A 24,791-nucleotide genomic window follows, 5' to 3' on the forward strand; every position below is an offset into this window, starting at 1 on the left:
TGAAAGGAAGACCGAAGAGAAAGAACCTTCGTGTCGATGTTACGATCCTCGCTAGGTCGAGACCGCAGCGTTGGCGTCGAGGAAGGGTGACGTCATGTCAAGTCACGAGTGACGGCAGGAGAAGGGGAATAGAATGAGCTATGAGAAGAAAAGGGAAACTTCAAAAGTCTTATGCACATGTACTCTTCTCAATCAGACAAGACAAACTGCCGACAAAGAGCAGCAGAGGGTCGACGTGAGTATCGCTTGACCTTTCAAGAGAGAGAGAGAGGATGGGGACCCAGTCTAGTCCCTACTGCAGGGAAGTGATAATCTTTTTGCGGGTGATAACCTGATGAAGTCATTGAATATTCTAAGTATGGCTCACGATTAGCCCATAACCTTGCAGAGTTCAAGCAACGGTGCTCATACGGCGCCCACGGCTTAGGGAGGATTCCAACCCTTTAAGTTTGGGTTATTATAGATCGTCAACAACACCAATCCAGCCCGAAAGCGTATTTCAATGAACTAAGACGAATATAGGGTAACACCATCTACAATCCAAGCAGTGAAATGGCCTATGAACAATACAACAATGAAAACAATACAGTAAATGCGTCGGTGAGGGACCTTAGATTGCCCACGGAAAGAAACTGCTTCCCCGATGAGTACGCGGAATTCACACGCAATAGAATGCGAGGTTTTACACTCGCCTAACCAACCTCCGAGCTGATTGCGGTTTTGGAAATTCGGAGATGGCATTCTGACTGGCGACGAAGTGTTGACCTCGTTTGTCACGCACCTAAGACGGATGGAGGGAATTTATACGCACTGCCAAAAACTATCTACTTCCTATTCAACTTTTTCATTGAAAGAAAATACGAGTAATACAATGTCCTGATTAGCAGAGTATGAAATGTATGATCCAAGCTTTCTCGAAGGTTAAAAAAAGAAATTTTTGGATACAAACTGTAAATACAATAGGTATAATATAATATTAACGCGGATATTTATCACCAACTACGTTAATTTATTGCTACCTTTGAAAGAAGCACGTTTTTAATATATGCACTACAAGCAGCAATGGATTGAGTTTGATCCACGTATATAATCTGCCTTATCTTTACCATGAGAGAGTCTTCAACGCCACTATATTCGTACATCATCATCACTGCATTAAAAAAATACCGAAATAGAAAGTTTAGACTTGATTAAATACGTTACCATTACTCACGAACTCTCCTGGGTGAAACATCTGCGAGGAATATGTGGACAAGGTAGCAAAATATTAAGATTTATCAGAAGATTATTGGGGAAATGTGATGAAAAGGATGAAGAGCAATATTATCTTTCGCTAGTTAGACCTGATTTAGAATACGCTGCTATTATATGGGATCCTCACAAAGTTAGATTGATTGCCGAATTAGATCGCGTGCAGTGTATCGTATAGGAGCTAGATCAATGAAACGTTGTCATGACAAACTGAGTAGCTTATCAAAATTATTAGAGGAGCTATTTTGGGAATAACTTACGGAGCGAAGCATAAATTACAGATTAAATCTGTGAAATTAAAATGATGTCTCTTAAGTGATAATGTTGAAAATGCATTATTTGCCCCATCTTACTACGGTAGGAGAGATCATGTAAATAAGATTAGAGAGATCAAGTATAGAATCAAAATTAAGGTGTCATTTTTCACACGAAAGATAATGGATTAGAATAACCGTTAGTGAACACGCTAGGAAGAAAATAATTATATCCTTTTTTTATTCCAAGTGGCCTCGTTCGTATCTCATTTGTAGATAATAGTACCACACTTAGACACTGTAGTGCATGTACCTGCAGTTGTCACGATCTACATCATTTAAATTATTTTACATTTATTTCATGAGAAAAAATTTTAAAAACTTAATTTTTGACGTTCCATGCCTAGTGACCTCCTACCACACACGTTAGCTGTGGCTTGCAGGGTGTCATGTCGATGTAAATGCAGACCTTAACATTTCCCTCTACAGTCTGTGGCTCGCTCATCACATGCTTCGTGGCATAATTCCAAGCAAAGCCTTTCCACCTCAAAGTAGTTTACATAAAAATCAACCTGATTCGCTTCAGCAAAGTCTCACACCTGCAATCTTAACTGAAGCAGCAGTTTTAACCTTAGGTTAAGAATCCGTCGCATGCGAGGGCATTAAGTAACCCGTCGGCCTACTTGCAAACGCCGGGAACGGTCGCAGATCGTCAATTGTCACTCGTGAGGTGAAACGGGAGAGCCGCACGCCTGACGTCATCCACCTCCTAATGGAACACTCACTCGCAAATAGACTCGCTGATTACTACGAGCACTTCCTTTGCACTCGTTTAAATTCGATGTTACCTTTCAAAGAAAACACGTGATACGAGTTGTTTCCATCTTTCATTAGCATTACTCAAAATAAGTGATAATGATGGCCACAATTGAGAATTAGGGAGGAATATGCCTATATGCATGCAGGGAGTTTTTTTATCCTTTAATTCATATAAAACCATGGAAAAGGTCAACAAAAACGTATTATGCTTAAGAATTACGCTCGAGGGGCGTAATAGTCTCATGGGTGATTATTTCGAGCAACCCGAGGTGAAGGCAAATCAGTGCGATTTATGTTCACCTGAACTTCGTGGGTAACTGAAGTGGCACCGGGAGAGGAACTGGCCACAACCACCTTTCTTCTGTGTGAATTCCTCACGCCTAAGGGGATAGATGCTTAGTTACTTCTATTTCACTCATCAAAAATCCTCCTCCGAGTTGATTATTGCGATGCAAATGAAGAATATCTTCGAGTCTCGAAATGACTCTGTTAAAACAACTAATCATTTGAATCACGTATACCTTTAAAATTATCACGTAACGGGTTTTTATGTGGCGTTTATTTACAGTGAAATAAACATACATTTGATATTTACAGTGAAAATGTATCTGCATTTTATATTCATTGAGTGAGCGTGGCAAATAAAAGTCTTATGCAAAAAAAAGAGCTGGTCAGTGTTGGCTCGGGCCATCGAGCGAAATTATAAAAGAGAGTGAAACAGTGGATTTGATAACCTATTCATGTGAGGCCTAGCCCCGATGAATGAGGGGATGAGGGAAGCATGATGACATATCATTTGAAGAAGTGAACCAGTCATCACTCCTTAGCCTCCGGGTACGCGAGCGGGTCGAGTTTATGCGGCAAAAAAATCAAAGCTTCATTCATCATGGCCTATTTACGTGTTACCACCACCATTTAGCACCATAATAGGGTATTTGCCAATTTGATTGAGGTTATTTCGCCAAATACTACAATTAAGAATTTATATCCATCCGACATTAATGCGTGGACGCCATCCAATCGCTGGCATTAAAAATGAAATTGAAAAGCAGAATTCAAGTTTCAATAATCATTCCGTTTGTAAGTTAATTTGCCCAATTGGCTCTCCGCGTTTTTTCTAATTTGATTCAGCGTAATTTTCCGACGGCAGAGATCACTTTGTAAGGCCAATTCAACTCCGAAAAGTCCACATCGCGGTGATGAAAACGACCATCCGCGTGGCTGGATTCTAACCCGCGACCCTCCGGCTACCTGGCGAGTTCGTGATAAACCTGGCCAATTGGGTCGTTCGGATGGGTTCGTCTTGAATGCTGCTCCGCTTCATCTGGCAACGTAAATCTGTTTCGCAGCTGTTCCACCCACTCTAGTTCGAGAAGGGCTCATGAATGATTGGCGGAATTCATTGAAAACGTTTTTGTCTTTGTGACACGCCAAAGTTTTTTTTGGAAGATTTTAACGAGTCGGTACTTCTATAGGGATCATTATAGTGCAGCGGTTAGTATACTAGCTTCCCACCCCGAGGCTCCGAGTTCGGATCCCGGAAATAGCAGGGTTTTTTTGCAGTAGTATCCAGAGTCCTCCTTGGGGTACTGGGAGGAGAGCGCTTCAAGTGGATTACTCCGTCCGTAGGACGTTAAATTGTGAACACCATGGTGCCTTTCGTTCAGAGAAGGCTAATTCCGACACCTAGTTTCTCTCCAATTTCCTCGATAATCCGAACATCCAACCCCGCCAAATTATCCAGCAATCTCTAGTGGCGCAAATGACCACAGCTGACGGTCGCCTCCAGCCACCTTATAACCTCTACTACTCGGTTAAATTTCGAATTTCTCATTTCCAGCAAGCAGGCGAAAAACACATCGAAAGAGTGGCAGAAATTATATATATATATGTATGTGTATATATATATATATATATATATATATATATATATATATATATATATATATATATATCCAAGCTTTAGTTTGTCAGTCAGCCAAGGGGCTGCAAGCATTGCTGAGTGAATTGGAAATTCAGTGCGACAGGTATGGGATGAGAATCAACATTAATAAAACAAAGGTTATGCGATTTTCTAGAAAGAAAAAGGGCAAGCTTAACATTAAAATAGGAGGGCAAAAACTAGAGCAGGTAGAACAGTTTACGTATCTCGGTAGTGTTTTGGACCAACACGGTCAAAGTAGTAGGGACGTAAGGAGAAGAATTGCGCTAGGCAAAGAGGCTTTCACGAGGAGGAGGGAGTTGATGACGGGGACTTTGAGTAAGGATGTTAAGAAAAGACTCGTAAAAACTTTGATATGGAGCGTAGCTATGTACGGTGCGGAAACGTGGCCATTGAAGCAGGAGGATAGACGTAGACTGGAGGCTTTTGAAATGTGGGTGTGGAGAAGAATGGAGAAGGTGAAATGGACAGAGAAGAAAACAAATGAGGAAGTACTTGGTATGGTGGGCGAAGAGAGGGGTTTGTTGGGAGCAATCCTATGGAGGCAGGAAAAGTGGATGAAGGGGGTGTTGACCGGCAGTGGGATGTTGAAGACTGTGATAGAGGGTAGAATGCTGGGCAAAAGAGGAAAGGGAAGGAACAGGATAGGGATGTTGGACGGGATGGAGGGCGGAAGAAAGTACTCAGAGATGAAGAGGGACCTGGTGTAGAGTAGAATTTAGGGTTGTGTTTTGTTAGTAGTCACAAAATATTTGTTTGGTAGTTGTGTCCATCGAAAAACCTACCTTAACCGGTAGATTACCTTAAAAAAATATATATATATATATATATATATATATATATATATATATATATATATATATATATATATATATATATATATATATATATATATATACACACACACAAACAGTTTTATTTCAATTTCTAAGAGCTCATTGTTTTATTATTACCCTCTATAAAACCATACTTCTAATGGATTACTTCTATCTTTTCCCAACACAGAGTCGGTTATTTGTGAATATACGTAAAAACTATCAGCGGCTAGGTCTCGATTGCAACTGAATTTATGTGAGAAAGTTTAATCTCACGACGAGCGGAAAGGAGCCCAAGGGGAGCAACGGCCTTAGAGCAGCCACACACATGAGGTCGAGAACAATCTTGGGACAGCGGTTGCTGAAATTTCTTCAGGGCCTCTTACTACGTGGCATGGATTCATAGAGCGATTGCGAAAACCTCCGGAATTGGTGGAAATCACAACCCAATCAACATAATATCATGGGTTCCCCCCGAGAGATGTGATTTCAATAGCATGAAACTTCTATTAAAATAGTGGAACGCTCAAGGACGGATTAGTCCTAGGAATGAATCGGGTTTCGAAATGATTTCAAACGGCAAGAAATATTTTCGGCAAGATGGACTGTGCTCCATGTAAAGGAGTACATACAATTTCGCTTCACGATGACTTGCCAGCTTTGGTTGCATACCGCATGAGCTAAGTAAGCGAGGATGTGCACTGCTGAATGCATAACTCCTTATCCCATGTATTTACTTCGAGCAAAATTAAGACAGACGAAAGGCTACTCGTAGACACTGGAAGTTTGCAACCATTTCATGCTTCCGCACAGGAATGTTTACATGGATGGAACTTTTAACAAAAAGATTTCATTCACGAGTAGGTCATGTTGGCTTGACACATTGATTCGAAATATTTGGCACATTTACGAACAAGATCATTATGGAGGCAAATGAAAATATCAAGAGAACTGAAATATATATACTCGTATATCCACAAGATTTAATTAAACACAGGGAAGTAACATTGACACAACATACATTCCTTCAGTGAACTTAGCAGGTTATTCCGAATCACAGCAGTGGAAAATATGGATTGTTAAGACAAAAATTTTGGCTCGAGACACTTTCAAGAGGTGAATGCGCGTGAGGACTTCTTTAACCTCCATGATCTGTGAATACCTAGTAAAGCCATGAACGAAGTAATGAATGATTCAATATTTTTGGGAATAGTAAGATCGTGCTGGAAAAATGAACGGAGGTGGAATGAAGCATCCTTTCGTAGAGCCAAAAACCATAATTCAATGACTTGTCAAAAAATTCAATAGATACATTCGCTCCAGAACGCTCTCATTGTATTTTGAATGCTCTAATAGTCAAGCCTCCGTCATTGTCTTTTATTTTTGGCATTGATGAATAAGCAAACAGCATTGAATGTATGTACATTTTCCAAATCAATAGCTGATGTTCATTAAGTCTTATCAACTAAATTTCTTAAATATCCAAGTTTTTCCAGGCAGCCGACTTATGTTTATGCGGACCTTGTGACTACGAATTCAGGAGTGGTGTGGAAAAAGCCATCTTCTCCTAAGACATTTGTGCCTGCTCTTTATTCTAAGAATCCTCTTTAGGAAACTCGAGCGGTCATTAGACCTCCCAAACGCGAAATAACTCGGTCAAGATCTTGGAGGCCGATATTATTAATATCGCAGCGATCTAGAGCATCTTTTGGGTAATACTTCAAGGAATCCCTGACCTGACATTTTAATCTGCAACCACGACTTTCCAGTCTTCTTAACCGAAAGCAGACAAAATCTTCCGGTGGCCCCCAAACTAATTTCCTTTGATGGTACGCGTGCATTTCGGATTCCCCCTCCATAGTTACATGATGGTGACGCCCACCGCATTAGTCACCGAGGTATCGTGTGGGCCGGGAGGACTCAGGTCGGACTCGCCATCCACGACGGAGACAGGACACACGGGGGCTGTTTGCGGAGCAATCAGTGGGCAGGCGGGTGGGAGAGCGAGGGCAGAGAGTGGGAGACTGGAGGAGGCTATTAGAGGCCGTTCACATCCTTCGCAGGCCTCGATATCTTTCTACCAGTGAGCAATGTGGCGAGATCCGGTTGGAAACGAGGAGTCGGCGTAAGCTCTCGAGCGAAGAGAGTCATACACGTTGATCAGACCTCCCTTTACACCGGCATTTAACGAGGGGGGCAATCAGCTGAAGGAGAAATATTCAAATCCTTATTACAGGGCTTAGAATTTACATCTTATCGATCAGACGAGGGAGGGGTATGATCCCAAACAATATTTTAGTGTTCCCAAAAACTTAAAAAAGTTTTTTGGTGTGCCTCTCTCTTCGCAAATAGCAACGGTGCGTAATAACTAAAAATCAAGTCCGAAAGATTTTCAGTTTACCTATTTAAAGTAAGTAGTTAAAGAAAAAATATGAATTGATAGTGAATATAATAAAAAACTAATTATTATCGGAACACTCGCGTAGTGCCGATAAATTCTTTAGAGCATAGCCAAACACTGGAATATTATAAAGGAACTAGGATATTTTGGTCGCTTCTTTTCAATGTTTTACATTACCCTCGGGCGTTCAAACATACATGCTACTTATGAGCCCAATACCCAAACCCAATCAATTCTTTAAAGTGTCAAGGGAGTTGTAATTTTATGAAATAATTCTGGTCATTTATTTTTAATCTATAAACACAATACTTTGACACCAACTTTGGGCGCGGCTGAGTGTTTCTAAGGTGTTTCGGCGCGCTATTTGGGTAATTATGTATTTCAGAAATCACCGCAAACCTGGTTTAATAAAATTAGCTGAATATTGAGTAGGCGATACAACCGATCCAACCAGTGCCTTTCTTGCTCCCACGAGGCGGAGTTGAATAGAGGATTCAAACGCGTAGCCGTGAAATGGAGACGTTTACGAATTTTCTTCAAAGAATAAAAAGTATACCTTTTATGAAAAATGTATTTTATACTTAGAGTCTTTATTCGTCGTTGATATAATAGCATCAATACAAAGTGAATGAATGGCATCGTTTTTATATAACCATTGTAACATACTTCGGACAGTCAAATGAAAACAGACCACCTGCCGTAACACACAGTCCGCTAAAAGCTAGAAGCTAGCTTTTTACGATACTTCCCTCGCTGTGGTAGGAGAACTGCATGGTGACAACTCACAGGCGCGCACAGTTTTTGGGTTATGTCCTTATTGGTGCATGAGCTGGTTGTTTTAGCGGGTATTTGATTTTCATTAGACTGTCCCTCGTATAAATTATGATGCCTCTCAACGCTTTATGTGTACGCACATATCTAAAAAATGATAAATATAGTTAAAACCCTACCGCCAGCAATTTTTTTCAGGATTTACAAACGAGCATCTTGGAGTGTTACATAAACATAGCTCATAGGTTCTCAAATTTTAATCCTAAAAATTATCCTATGGCCTTAGCCAAGGGAGAATTGGAATATGCTTGTACGCATGCTACGATTATTATATTCTTTCAAGTTTTGCTTGCAAATTTATTTTATGCCAATCTCAGCAAAACTTACACATTTATCGCCTAAAACATGACGTGATTCTAAAAGAAGAAATCAGTAATCGTGTATTAAGTAATAAGTAATTAAATAATAAATTAATTTGACTTAGAAACATATCTTACGAAAAATATCTGGTTACACAATATTTTTACTCCAGGAAACGACAGCACTTAATAGCGTAACGATAATGCATTGCATTGCGCTCTCGGCATGTTTGAGGCAACGTCACGCATTACGGGAAGTTTCTTCACGGGGAAGCCGCACCAAACAATTAGCACATAGCCCGTCTTTGCATTTAGCTGGTTTGTTGGCAGTTATTCAATCACTCCCCCTAACTTCCACATTTGGACTCAAGTTAGATCTAGACGATCTTTTAGATGTATTCACTGTATTTTTTTTACGATGACAATATATCATTTTTCCCAATGGAACAAATACTGACAAATACCAAAAAATAAGCGCTATAATTTATTTACCTCCAAAAAATTACGGTAAAGTTTCCTCAAGTTACTTACAGAGGCCAAGTTGAAAACTAATTTGCAACAAATTCGTTGTTAAGTGATCACTTTTCTCCAAAGGATGAAAACTTATCGAGAACATTCAACATGTCTCATCATAGCATACGCTCTTATTTACGACGAAGCTTAATGAAACGTTGGCAGGATCCTGGTGTGACGACATTCATGCCAGTAAGCATTTCTTGATAGAAATGGAAGAGAAAATTTTCTCAGTGAAAAGGGAAAAATAATAGCTTAGTAATGAAACAGTGGGCTATGAGGTAAGACTCTGAACAAAGGACGGAACTCGAGCGTGGGTACCGGATTATACCTACACAAACGCCACGCCCTCTACTAGCGAAGTGAAACATAACTAAGATATACGGTGTGTTTTTACCACCCAAGGCATGGTGCCTTCATATGCTATTGACACTAAACGAGACTAGAAGTTCATCATGATACATTTTGAGAATTGAGAGACTGTGTGAACTAAACAAAACGTCAACCACCCTTAATCCATAAAAATATTTTAGCACATTTGCCAAGGTAAATAAATGACGCTTTCTAAATATATGATTCTATGGTCTTTCTTTTTTTATTTCTTAGACACTTTTGCCTTGGCATGGATTCCAGAATCGCTGTAAATTATGAAGAGGGAAGACGGACAAATCGGACGTTCATCAAACTAACGCTAAGAAGGGTTATGCGCTTAACAGCAGATGGGACTTGTAAGGGCGTCAATACAAAAACAATTCGCCCGTGACTAAGGCTGGGATTGGTACGTGGGGAGGGCGTGAGTCGCGGTCACGTGTGGTCGGCTTCTTGTTCAAGGGTGCTTCCGGTCCAAAAACGTTTGGGGGGAATGGGCGACCTTTGTGCTCAGTCGAATCAAACTTGCTCTCTGCCTCCCAGAACTGCGTTGTCCCAGAGTGGAACTGCAATCCCTTCGACTACGCCCCTCCCTTGGCCTGAACGCTTCAAAGAGCAGGTCTATTGGCCGGCAGTCAAACTTAAATTATTCACGGTCTAAATTCCATAATTTTTACATTGTGAAGAACGGAAATTTTTCGAGAGAATCGACAGGCGACGTTGCCATTCCACGCCCATCTTTTTCACAGTAAAACTTTCTCAATCCACGATTTCCAAGGCGACATCCCCTGTACATCCTAGTGCAGGTGACTAGGTGTGTATAAGATAATTTCAATGTGGCAACCCTAACGAATGTCTCGGTGGTTTCCAAACTTGCCTCTCGACCAAGATGTGGGGCCGTGGATTTACGTCTAAGGGAAATCTCGAAATGATAATACTAAAATATCAAAGGAAATAGAAATGCAGTGATTTATTGCATGATTTAATAGCAATCGAGTGCTTTTCTCAGACAAATTGTTGAAAATCGGTTTACTCAACTCTTTTTTCCCTTTCAATCTTATAATTACGCTAACTAAATGCCAAATGAATCTTCCTCGAAAAACTAAGGTAATTTATAGACCCTTTCATTTTCATAACACATTTCCTGCGCGTCATTTCTCACAGTAATCTGTAACCATTAAGAGGACCGTTTTTTTTTCAAGGTTAAGGGTGGCTTTAAAGAAATGTTCGGGAGACCCTGGGACGGCTTTAAAAGTGGTAGAGTCAAGAGTCCCTCAATATGGGATGACCTTCCTTGCACTAAAAAACGGAACCTGGCTTCGTTTTGGCGGGGCGAGAAGTTTGAGGGTGTGGCCGCATGAATAAACGAAAATTCCACGAAACTTTCGCGATGCTCATTTCTTCAACCGTAGTTCGTCGCCGACGCAAGAGTCTCCTTCCAAGTGCATCCGCCTTCCGTCTGCCTTCCCGACTTTTCCTATTCCACATAAATGGTGGAGAATTGCCGGAGTGAACAGAGGCGGAGGCATGGCGGAAAATCCATTCTATTTATAACCGTGGGCGTTCCGAAAAAGTATGTGCGTCGATGGGTGGATGTGGTTCTCACGGTTGAGGGACTGGGGTCACTCTCACGGTTTTCACGATCACCAGAGGGAGGGAAAACAAGAGGCAGGATCCTGTACCCTTAGGGAACGCGCCACTACTCCTACCACTGAAAAATTGAAAAACCTCCTGCATGAAAACTTTGTTACCGGTTGGATTTTAAATGCCATGGCGCTCGGCAGTACTTTCCCCGTTGCACTTGACGTCCTTGAATTAGGACTGCGACGGAGGGGTGATTTTTTTTCGAAGGTGGGAACACTTTAAGAAGGCTGTAGAGAGGGTACCAATTTTATTATAATTTTTATATCCGATGACGTTTTTCCCCAACACCAAACCGTCGCGTCACGACACGTCGCGTTTCAAAGAACGGTTGTTTAATTACGGAAGCCGTTTCCTCTGGAAATTTTACCGTTCCTATACAAATATTTACCTCAGCGGTAAAACTTCTACTTCTCTTTCACGAATCTTTCGCACAGTTCTATGTCTGACCATTGATGTGCCCCGAGGAAACCCTTCTGAATTCAATAAACTGTGGAATATCAACATATTCTTGCGTTCCGTTTGAATTTTCGTAGTGTACGTAAGTAAGAGAACGGATACTGTCATGAGGTGTAAATCTAAATGATAAAAAAAGAGAAGGGCACTGAAATTGTTTTTAAGCTTAATTTTTATTTTTGTAATGTTCGAGATGATATAAAAAAATAAAAATATCTAACCTTCAGAACGAAAGGAAGGAAAATGACATTGATCTCTATCATAAGCATTTCCTTTGAAATGAACTCGGAGCACCGAACGAAAGAAAAGCCGACTAAGCCCACGCGAAATGCGCACGGATTAAATAGTTCGCAGAAAAAGACCATATTACTCGTATGCATGTTTCACGTCTATTTCCGAGCTCTCAAAAATCAATCTCCGAAGACTCTTCGATGGGACGCTAAAAGCGAAAATATTCGATGACGCAAGACGACCGTATTCGAGGCATTCCTTGCAGACTCATCCGAAAGGGGAGCAAACCGTCAGAAGAACCCACATTCATAACCTCTGATCTCCGTTATCCTGGACGACAACAATTCCCGCACATGTAAACACACAGACTCGTACATAACTTCGAATCGGCGAATCGCATGCCGATAGCCCTTTCGCACAGCAAACCAGAGCTCGACGGGCAACCTTGCGAGAGAGCACTGGAGGAAGAGGATGAGGGAAGTAGGTGTGAGGGGAGGCCAGCGGCATCAACAAACCGGAATCGCAGACGAGGTGCACCGGAGGGGTTGGCGCGGGAATGGGAGAGAGAGAGAGAGGAAGGAGGGAATGGGGACCGCGCAGAGTCGGCGGGCGTGTCGACGGCTCTCACCTGCTCTCCTCCGACAACAGCATCGAATCCTCCGCAATCTTGACGGAATTGACCCTCTCGTAGACATGGCCCCAGAGATCCTGCAAATTCTGCCGCTTTTCGCCTCCCATCGCCCCTTTCGACTCCATTGCTCGTCACACCACAAACACTCACGAAATAAATCTAACTCTCTCCCTTTTCCTCCACGGAAAGCGAGTGCCTTAGAAGGACCCCGCAGACCCCAAACACCGTGGGGTCAGGTGGTGCCGGTCCCACACGACCACTTGGCTCGAGACACACTCCGGGCGAGGAACGCGGCGCCGGGGATCGACCGCCGCACACTGCGCCGCACCCGGGTAGACTCCACGGAGCTGGGGAGGGGTGGATGTGTATGTATGCTGTATGGGGGAGCGGACCGGAATGGTAGAAAGCACTCGAGCGCCCTCTCGGCGGGAGATCCGAAATAGAGATGACGCGGTGCGGCGATTCGGGGAAAGTCGAATCTCACCCCGAACACGGGGAAAGGAGCGAGAGATAGCTACGTTGAATCGTGATATTCTTGGGGTTTTGGTTGGTGGGGAGAGGAGTCACTCGAGGAAGGGATCCGCCGTGCCCTGGCCTCTCCACGCACGCGTGCGGGGAGCGCGAAAAGCACGGTCCGATCCGATCTGGCCGAGGGCGCGAAACCGGAGGGCTCTCGAGGCTTGAGAGGACTTCCTCGCTCTCGGACGCTTGGGTGAACTCTGCGAATGGGAATGTGGGGAAGTGAGGTGGCGGCGCGCGAGGGGGGTGTGTGTGCGAAGAGGGGGGGCGGGGGTAGGAGAGTTGTTTTAGAGGGGGAAAGCATCGTGGATGGAGGACACACGTTCAGCGTGGGTGGATGGGGCAGGGTGGGGAGGGGGGAGAGAACATCTTAAAGGAGGGTGTCTCCTCCTTCCTCCGAGAATGGCAGGCCCACGTCTCCCCAGTCACTTCCGCCTGAAGGTTCAAATTCTTCACGAGCCCACTACGGAAGAATCACTATCTTAACCGGTCACGGATTCTTCGGAGAGGGAATCACAGTGACTACGCGCATATTAATTTGACAGGCATTTATTGCATTATTTTGGAAAATTACAGGGATAGTAGTAGAATGGGATCATAGTACGACGTGAATTCTACTCTCATCTATTAAACCAACCTACTGGGTTGATTACCGTGGCGGTGATAACGATTTCAATTTTTCCAACCTTGATTTTCCATACTATATTATTAAGAGTTTTGGTTCACATTAAATACGATCGGACACTTCTGGCGTGATTTTATTCCCTTTCTTTCTGTACAATTATTTTTATTTCGAGTAGTAATAGCTGTTAGGGGAGGTGACCGGTCACAGAGGTCGACCATTGGGGATACGTGGGTAACATGGTATGATTCCCAAGGTATGGGGGAATGGTGGCGAGAAACTCGGCGTCGCCATTAGCCCACTACCTCGAAGAGTCGTTTAAAATAAACTGTGGCTCCAAGTGTGGGAGCGGTGCTTTGGATTTCTGGAGAACTCCGTATCCAGAAAGAGCACATTGAATTTAAATAATAAATTTTATTAATGTTCCTTTAATACGGTGCATCAAATTGCCACCATGAATCGCTTTTATACAGCCAATGCTTCTTAAATGATTCGAAAGCGTCATGTACCCGATCAGAGATCTGGTAGTAGTTAGCAGTAGTTTTCAGGCTAAGCGACCGACAGCTAAGGTCATTTTCGCCATTAGGGATGGATGAGAAAGGAAGGGTAGAGAGAAACCCGGCGTCAGCATTAGCCTACTCTTAATGAAAGGCGCCAAGGGGTCCGCAGCTTAACGTCCCATCCGACGGACGGCGTACTCACTCAAAGTGCTCTTCACAAAGCAACTCAAGTAGGGATCGGAATACTACTGAAAAATATCTGGCGCCTCCGGGATTCGAACCCCTCTCTGTGGGAAGCCAGTACGTTAGCCGACGCACCATCCCGATCCCCTAAGAGGTCTGGTCCCGCAGCGTGTGAATAAGAGGGAAGTTCACTGCGGTATGTAGCGGAGGCCTCCGCAATACATGTTCGTGTTTTACACTAATGCATTACGTGCATACGCGTACCCACGACTGTGCTTGTCCCGGTTTACGTACCCTATGATCCGAGCCGGGTTATTAAGGAATAATAAAAGGATCATGTAAATGGGATTGGGTAAGTGCGCATCGAGACCCCTGAGAGTTAGAGATAAGGGTTTTAAGCCCTAGTCTTGAAAGAACCTCAACAGAAAGTAACAGCGATCTAACATTTTTTTCGTTCCTGGGTAAAATAGGTCCGGCGCTAGATGGTATTGAAGGTAGTGTGACGCTAGTTCTGACTCTATGCCACACAGTATAATGAGATGTAACCACTCAGCCGGTGATGTTTACGAACCCATCAAATAAAAGGATCCAGTGTCAATCCCGACACTCAAACTTGGGATGACCTACACAGAAGGTCCCTATCCGCCGCGTGCAGCAAAATCGTGCGCCATCACTGCGCCAAACATTTTATTCTCGGACATTTGCGCCGCAATTAAGGTAATATCATAGACATGAATGGATCAAAATCAATTAGAGTCAATAATATTGGCGCTGATTTGAGAATAATGTTTTCCGGAAACAAAACTAGGAAACCACGTCCCATACTTCTTTTTTCAGATCTCTACCAAATGGAAGGCGGAAAAAATCAATGCGCGGCTGCGTTTTGAAACTGCACCCATTCGAGAGTGAATTAGGGCGAATTCGAAATCATGAGGTCAAATTTACTTAAGTCAACAACTTCTTTGACCAATTTTCAGTCGCTCTAAGACTTCGCGTTCAATGATGGGCGAATATAGTTATAGGATAGCCTACTATTAAGCATATGAGGACCTATAAGTATGACGGAGGCTTGCGAGTCTCAGATCTTCCTACGCAATTCCTTCCCACGGCTACCTAGCCGTGCATTACTTACAATCGCGAGTAGTGTACTAAATTGACTGCTTTATTTATTAATTAATTGGGGTGATATTGAGACTTTATATAGTCCCTTCTTCCACCTAGCCCCTAAATATTGCTCATAAATTGCCGAGACAATCACAAACACCGAAACCCTAGATGGAGGAAAACTCAACTGAGCGAAAGTCGAACTTCAGCCTCTGAGTTGGCAGGCAAGGACCACTGCCACCGGCAGTTGGCATACACGTAATAAAAACTCAACTTTCTTCCTCAATGGACTAGTATTTTTCCTTCACCTGTGTGCAATTCACCCGTAAAATCAACTCATACGCATCTATGCAACGGTCTATAAGCGTGGATCGTCAGCAAATGCCCGTAAAATTCCATGGAGATATTCGTTTCTCGAAAGGTACGCACGTGCTCGACACAAACTTATATCCAACATGAATTACACGTGTACCCGGTGACAAGCACGTGTGTATGCACGGGCAGTTTGAGATCCCACCAGCCAATGGGGAAATTATGGATCCAAATCATTCCTCCGCTACAAAAATAGTATTTTATGAAATCGCTGTTACCAGTTGCGTTTTTATTGGGGCATAAATCGAGTAACCTATCACGGTGGACAAAATACAAATAAATAATATCATGACAATAAATAAACGTAAATAAGAACTAAGTGATTAGCATCGCAGTACGTATTCGGTGAAAACTCGGGGTAAGCTAAGGCGTCAACCTATGATTCATACGCAGACCATAACTAAATGACAGAAGTATGACTCAAGATGCTACATAAGATGAACGAATTGTTCAACATAACCGCCAATAAATTCATCCCTTCATTCCCTCCTGGATTCTTGTCCTAACAAATAATAAAATGAGGCTATGATTCCATTCTTCGGAATGGCATGACATTCTCCCGCCATTGCATTCCTGGAACCGCTGTTACCAGATATCTCAAGAATCATCGGATTTTAAATAACGGGGTACTTAGCCGATGGCATACAAGCGCCAAGTTTTTATTTACTATTTTCCGGCTCTTTTCAAGTTCTCAACAATACTTCATAACATAGCAGAGGCAAACACTTATAGCTCCTCTATGAATTCTACTCCCTCGAGTTTTCATTCACGTAGAACGAAGTCTAGAATGAACTCCACGCCTCGTATGTCTATTCATCAAGATATTTCATAAGTGTTACGTGTAATACATTCCCACAGCTCCAACATAATTTATTCTCTCTTCATAAGAGGAGGGACGAAACCAAGGTTTGCCTTCTATAAGCCTTTCTTCATTTACGACTTTCTTTGTAGCCGTTAAAATAGGCGAAAGGAGATAATACCAGCTAGCGACATGCGTGATGACGTCGTCGTCTAAATACGAAGCGAGATTTTGGAAGAATGACGCAGAAAGTACTTCGGTGGAATTTAATTCCACCCACCAATGTGAGCGTAGTTTTAAAAAGATATTCGTCAATATAAGTTTGTAAGGGTTTTTTAAAAAAAAGCAGCGAAGATATTTTCTTCGATATACATGCATGCTAAAGCCTTAACTTGTATTAAAAGTTAAAAAGTTGAAATAAAGTTCCTGTAGAATCTGACGGATTTTTTTGCTGGCGATACAGGTGGTAATAAAATTGAGACTATCAGGGCGGTGTGTTTTGGTCCATGGGATGTATCTGGTAGCGTGGGATATGATTTTTCTATTAAGTAAATTTATTTTCGACTATAATTTCTTATTCCAAACAAATCTCAAAGGTCACTTGCGCTTCGAAATATGTCAAATATCGTCCCTCTTGTAACTTCAGCCCCTCTTTTTACAGAGGAAAATACACCACTAGTTGCTCATACAATCTCCCGCATTCCTCAATCATCACACGCCTGAACATACCGCTTTCAACAATCAATCATTTGAACTCTGGTTTATCGTCACTGCCATAGAATTCCTCTTAGAATCGGCGGGCAGTATTGAGAGGATAACCCGGGAGTTGGCTCTATTTGGCCGCAAAGGGCTTTTGAATCTCCCCGACTAAACCAATCACACTAAAAACCAATAGCCACCATTCCCTCCCCACCACCACTGAGACATCCATTCGCCTCTCTACTCATAACTCTCTCCCTCCTTAATCGATTCCTTCTCATCATTACTCCAAGAATGCCATCCTTCGACGAAAGTCTGACTGTCGGTAAGTAAAAATATTATGTGTCCATTTCACCTGTGTCTATATTTTAAGTGTTTAATAACGTGTGAGTGTTCTTTTTTTTCTGTTTCTACATTGTGTGTTACTGTGTATTGTACTATTCGGCACTTCCGTGTTACGTCTACGAAAGCATATATATATATATAATGTATATATATATAATGTATATGTATAATGTATATATATATAATGTATATATATATAAAATGTATATATATACCTATATATATATATATATATATATATATATATATATATATATATATATATATATATATATATATATATATATATAGGTATATAGGAACGTTCCTTCCCTCTCTCCCTTGATAAAGGTGAAAATTCGGAATACGTATGAGTTTATTTTTTGTTTGTTTCTGTGTTTTTGTTCGATAGTGCTATCTTTATATACCTTATATTTATATAATGCATATCAAGATACATAAGTATGTATATATGTATAATATATTCGTAACCCCATGACAAAACGAAATTTGCTTACCTCAATTCTGATTCGCCTACCACCCTGTAAGTACCACTGCAGGTCCTGCACGTTATTTGATGAAATTTTAACCATCTCATAGTATATTCCGATGCCTGCAAGTAGGCCCGCGACAGCGGTTACTGCAGATTTTATTAGACTTTACGGGCCTTCGTAAGGCTATCTGAGAAACTGACGTCATCTCGACGCTCAGCGCAAGCCAGAGAGGGCATGATCACGATTTATAGAAGTGTATTACGTGTCTGCGTGTCAATAGCATTAGTCAATGGTCAGATCATGATTCAACGCATACTTTTGCCGACCGCGATGAGTTAGGCAGAAATGCTCCGATTGCAAACCTATTAGAGAAAATTTAAAAATAATTCTTGTTAAACGCAGAGTCAACAACCTATTTCGCATTCAATCGCAATCACTTGAGTGCAAAATTAAAACACGGCCCATCACACGGAATGCGAAGATCTAAGATACTTATATTCATAATGAGTCATGAATGAACGATGTCTCCTGCCAAAGAATTTTCAGACATTAGAAACACAGTTCGAGGAGGGAAAATTTAATGGAGGAACCTGCGAGGAAGACCAAATGACAAGTATATAAGACGAATAACGATGGACGTAAAACAGAAAACTTATCGAAGGAGAATAAATAAACACTGAATAGAAAATAATTGAGGCGCGCATACACGAGGTCTGTTACAGACCTCGAATATATTGTTTTTAAAAAAATTAATAGAACTCATTTTCATATTTCGATGGTCCCCCCCCCCCACCATCATCAGAGTATTTATTTTATTATTATATAAATCTCGTTGCAATTAGGCAATTGTTCTAGTGGCAACGGTCAAGTCTGGTCAACGGTGACTCTTAAAATGTACAGACACTAGAAGAACAGATATGAGACAACATGCTCTTATATACAGTGACACTTAAAGATTACCAACCACACCTTTACCATCACACAAGGGCTAGGTTCACAACATACCTACAACGCTCCGTCCATCGCTACCCTTCATCCATAAACACGCACTCACTCATTATATTTATTTATTTCAAGACTCTATGAAGGCGATATTGAGACTTTGTAGTCCCTTCTTCTATCCTAAGCCTTACATTAAGACCGCATATCGCGTACTACCTATTTCAAATTTAGGGAATCCGAGTACAACTATGAATGGAAGAAATCTCTTTGATAGCACACAAAAAACGAATCTGGAAATATTGGCGATCAGCTGATTTTAGCAGTCGAAATATCTATCCCGGACGGTACTGATGTCATTTATTTTTAGAAGTTTGGATGTAACTGACGTATTTTCTATCGTGTATCGATTCCAGTTAAATATTGTGACAAAAACGATCTGCGGATACCCAAAGGGGCAGGTGGTAACTTGCTCATCTCCTTAATGTAAAAAATTGCCCGGTTACGTACGAATCTTGCTGTTGCCAACGGTTTTAACGAACACGCTAACAATCTCCGAGCTTCACTGACAAATCTGGCTTGTTTGGCTCTTATATCCATCTAACACACTAAAAATCAATACGTGAAAGGACCATCGAACACATTTGGTGCGCACGACTGTGATCTATTAATGGACCCCTTGATAGGTTAAAAAAAAACTCTATTCCATTAAACATCTGGCTTCGATACCTAATCTCATCGCTCCAAAGTGAAGTCCAGTGTAATCCATGAAGTACACTTACCTCTTGGGGATACGAATTATTATCTCACACTAATGTAACAATAGCTGCCTTTTTAAAGTGCTAACACATAAACGTGATTTTTTTAGATAAAATTTTACAACAGATTAAAGGTATCATTTTTCCCGCGAACGATAAGGGATCAGAATAAAGGTAAGCGATCGCGCTAGGGCGGGATATTTTTCTTTTTTTTAAATATAAATAGTATAGTTGGCTTTTTTTATTTCATACAACCTTAGTTTATTGAATGTAACAATTTCGGCCCCTGGATTTAGGACTGAAGTGTATTAAATACGCCATATCGCCAATAAATTTGCTCTGCATCCATTTTTTCTGCCTCTTTATGATTTCTCCCAGCAATCCTCTCTCCTCCCCCTCCATAGCTAGCACCTCCTCATTTGCTTTCCATTCCATCCACTTCCCCTTCTCCGTTCTTCTCCACACCCACAACTCAAAAGCCTCCAATATACGCCATCCTGCTTCAATGACCATGTTTCCGCACATGACTACGCTCCATATCAAAGTTTTTACGAGCATTTTCTTAACATCACTACTCTACGTCCCAAACATCAATTCTCTATTCCTAGTGAAAGAGTTTTTGTCAAAAGCAATTACACGCCTTCTGTCCCTACTACTTTGACCGTTTTGATCCAGAACACTTTCAAGATATGTAAACTGTTCGATCTGCTCTAGTTTTTGACGTCATTTTTTAACGTTAACTTACAATAGCCTTTTTCTTTCTGGAATACCGCATAACATTCATTTTATTTATATTTATTCTCATCCGATACCTGTCGTACTGAATTTTCAAGGTACTCGGCAATGCTTGCAATCCCTTGGCTGACTGACAAATTAAAGCTTGGTCATTAGCAAGCCTAACTGATTTTATGAATTCTCCGCCGACTTTCATTCCTATCTTTAGTTCTTCCCATGCCTCTTTAATTATTGCCTCCACTTTTTCGTTGAACAGCACCGGTGACAATGGACGTATACTCATTAGTTTTACCGATTTACTCCATTAAACGTGTTTTAAATCTACGAAACTGGCAATTACGTCCTGAATTAATTCTACGTTTCTTTCTATCAGTGATATCATTACTGCAATGGCATCACACGTGCCTTTCCCCTTCCTGAATCCAAACTGATCATCCCCTAAGTAATTATTTTTCCTGTTCTCCACCCTCTTATTGATTATCCTGAGAACCACTTAAGCTGCAAACGAAATCAAACTTATTGTCCTGTAGTCCTCACATGATGTAGCCTTTATCTTTTTTGGAATAGGAACTAACACTGATTCATAAATGCTATGAATAGGTAATAAAGACTCTTCCTCTCACATTTTCCTAAACATTTAAGAAGTAAAATACTATATAATAAGAAAAAATGTAAAATTATTGATATGAAAACTATCTGAACTGATGAATAAAAGTAAAATCTAAAAAAAAACAGACAACCTGTTAAGAGTAAACATAGTCCGACAAAAGAAAATATGTACGAAATTTGTCCCAAAAATCGCCGAAGTTAATTAATCAAAAGAAAGAAATGGAAATTTTCAATAAAAACATAATGAATGAATTGTCATGTGAACTCAGAACTTCGCAAAATCCATAGCGTGGTTCACTAAATTTTTGCACAAGCTGTTTCCAATGTCAAAACATTTACATTCGTACTCCTACAATGAACTCCTTAGTCTTAGCTACATAGATGGCATGACTACTGCGTTGGGTGTTCCAACTCAAACTGCCTTTTCATCAGTCACCTTACATTTAGGTATCTGAAAGCATGCACCCTAATGCCTAACCGGTATGGATGCAGTTTAAAATTTTATTACAACATTCCAAAAACTTCACTTTGACACAGGTGGAAATTTCAAATTCCAAAGAGGTCACTTCTCTGAACGTATCTTGAGTTAATAAGAGCCGATAGCGGTCAACGGCGTGGTCAACTCTCTTGAGGTGAGAAAACGTCTCGGGTGACTCCGGGATGCTTTGACTGTGAGCGGTCGGTCACCTACTACCATCGGATGCACGTGACGCCGTCAGGCTGAGGGTCCTTCGCACGAACATGCAACACGCTACCCGACCTCGGCGGGAGACCGTGAAGGTCACCAGCAGGATTGACGGGACGAAATCGAATTCTAGAACGTGCTGCCCTCAGGAAGAATGTCGCGGTAACTATCTGCAACGCGAAAGACGCGGATTTTCGCACATCATAACTTTGTTTCCGAGCCACCTGAGATTTCGCGCGTTGTTCTAGTATTCAGAAAAAAAATCATCTCTAGTGGGATTTTCGTTGGGCTCTCTGTATCGCCAGACTCCGATCCCGGGAACTCCCGGTCAGCAACTTAGCCCTCTACCAAATATTCTCTGGCGAACCACTCAACCTAAGTTAATTTGCAATGAGAAATTACGTGTTTTGGAATACACCTTTAATAGTACTTCATTACAATATTTGTCTGAAAGGTCTTGAACGGGACATACTTATATCAGCCAAGAAGCTTTTTGCTAAACTTTCCATGCACACTTAAATATATATCTCAACTCTTAAAAAATAAGATGTCTTTAGGGGACATTAGTAAGCACGAGGCCCATCACAGACGCTGCCTAGTTTCCCTCTACAGTATGAAATTCCAATTGCTTCATCACGTCATTTCATTTCAATTGCACCGATGAACAAATTTTATACCGATTGAAAAAACAACGACCACACGTGAAAGTAAACTTTCAGTACTTTATGATGGACAGTAAAAATTACGGGGGGATCAGGATGGTGTAGTTGCCAGGGTAGTGGCTTCCCACTCCAAGGGTTCGGGTTCGAATCCCGGTGGTGGCTGGATTTTTCAGTGGTATCCCGATTCCTGGCTTAGAGCTATGTAAAGAGCTCTTTAACTGAGTACTCTTGTCTGTCGGATGGGACTTTAAATCGTGGACCCATTGGCGTCTTTCGTTAAGAGTAGGGTGGTGCCGAGGCCTGGTTTCTCTCCACCCTTCCCTAAATATCCTATCCCTAAAGAATTACCCACCCATGCCTTCTGACTCAAATTATCTCGGCTGTCGGTTGCTTCCCCTGATAAAAACAACTTACGTGATGCCAAATTATTAGCGTAAATCGAATTACACGTCCAGTCGGATTACGGAGAGATGATAATTACTGCAGAGCAAATGCCTGTTACGTCAACTGCCGGGAATAGATTCGGCAAACACCGCAGTACCTTATTAGAAATTTTCAAATCAGGATAATCGCAATCGCCAGATGCAACAGTCTGCTAACTGACATGCAATAAAAGTCAAACTCAAAAAGGACATATGGGGTATTTGGTGCAAATTGATCGAATTAATGTCGTGAAATGATTTAATAGAGCCTCATATTTTCCGTTTTAATTTTATGGATACAAGAATGAACAGAAACGAACGTATGAAGTGGGAAACGAATGGGAGAAAAGTCTATAATTCAGCGAAAACTTAATATAACTCAGGGCCTTGATGTCCTGAGAGTAAAATTGAAACGTTAGGCCGGACAAGTCTGCAGCTAAACTTACATCGCATACATGACCGTCCAAACGACGAAAAAGTAGGACTTGAGTGCCCATCACAGCCGGATCGTACCACCCGGCATACTACAACCCCACTTCACGGCCTGGGGACGCATGTTGTACGCACAAGTCTTCTCCTTAATTCATGAGGACGCAAAGGAAGGAATGCGCTTCGTCTGAAGCCTTAATTGTGAAGCAAATTAAAGCGAAAACTTCCCATGCCAAATTAGTCGTCATGGCTTGCATATGGTTCAGAATAACAAGTGTCGGAACTCGGATCACTAGCTTCTTTAATGCCTGCGATTACCCAAGAAAATATTTGCATACAATGCTATAAATAAATGATGTCAGTGTTAACGTATTTTCTCATTTAAAATCAAGATGTGTCTCTGCATCTCATTCTTTGATTGCTCATTCGAATGTCTCCTCTTCCCTTTTACCATGCTCGGGCGTTCGACCAAAGACCAGTAACTTCATCATTCATTCAGTCTGAAGGAGGAAGGAAGCCATGTCACTTCAAAGAGATAATCGTCTCGAAAAATTTATTACTTAAATGATCTAAATGTATCAACGAGAGAAACTAATGTCAGAGGCGGCTGAATTATTAGCAGGGTTTCGTTTATTTTACTGGTATCACCTGATTGTACCTTCCCCATTGACTACATCCTTGACCATATTCTTACCCGCCTAATTATTTTTTTTTTGTATTCAAGTAAACCTAATAAAACCGATGTTTCTGTCCTCATAGGTTACCGTTAAATTTCATAATACCTCCAAAGAAAGAATTTCAGCCTCTGCATCACTTGCCTGAGACATTTCTCATCAAACTGTTCACTCTTTTCTTGATCGGTACCAATGAGAGCCATTAAAATAATAATTATTATTAGGTAATCTACCGGTTAAGGTAGGTTTTTGGATGGACATAATTACTAATTAAATAATTTGTGACCCCTAGCAAAACACAACATCCTACTTTACATCAGGTCCCTCTTCAGCTCTGAGTACTTTCTTCCTCCTTTCATCCCGTCCAACATCCCTATCCTGTTCCTTCCCTTTCCTCGTTTGCCTAACATTCTCCCCTCAATTACAACCTTCAACACATTAAAATAATATAAACGTAAAAATATGAAATTTTAAATCAAATTTCAAATCAGATTTTTAAAAAAACACAATAATCAACCCGAAGTTTGGTTTGATTCGCGAGGTACATCTCAATCCGTAATCAGATCTACACGGGGTGAAATTCACATATTTAGGGTATGAGGACCAGTCCCTACCCCGTTTTGTATTTGGTTTCCCCGAAATATTCGGTAACCTTAAAATCCCACAGCTTGGGAGAAGGTTGCCAGGATCACCCGCTATTGAGCTCAGGTCCTTCGGTCATTAGTCGAGCACCGCATCCATTATGCCGCCTCGGCAAATTACGCAATATTGAGCACGCAGCATATATATATTTCCCCTTCCTCAGGGAA

At 41.4% G+C, this 24,791-nt stretch overlaps 1 protein-coding gene across 3 annotated transcripts in view; it reads right to left on the reverse strand.

The window, feature by feature from the left end:
• The window catches only part of stac (C2 and C2B_Munc13-like domain-containing protein staccato), a 148,673-nt gene that overhangs the window by 83,116 nt on the left and 40,766 nt on the right, over positions 1-24,791 (reverse strand). For 2 of the 3 annotated variants that reach the window (XM_071591590.1, XM_071591592.1), the window contains exon 1: positions 12,451-13,151. The exons of the other annotated variant lie outside the window; for it this stretch is intronic. In XM_071591590.1, coding sequence (XP_071447691.1) covers positions 12,451-12,578 — 128 coding nt within the window. In that variant the 5' untranslated portion in view covers positions 12,579-13,151. Of the gene's footprint in view, positions 1-12,450; positions 13,152-24,791 lie in introns of those variants that run through there. 3 annotated transcript variants of the gene reach the window in all.

This window comes from Hetaerina americana, unplaced genomic scaffold, assembly GCF_022747635.1.
Source record: "Hetaerina americana unplaced genomic scaffold, ioHetAmer1.1.p SCAF_5, whole genome shotgun sequence".
In the NCBI taxonomy this organism is placed as follows: domain Eukaryota; kingdom Metazoa; phylum Arthropoda; class Insecta; order Odonata; family Calopterygidae; genus Hetaerina; species Hetaerina americana.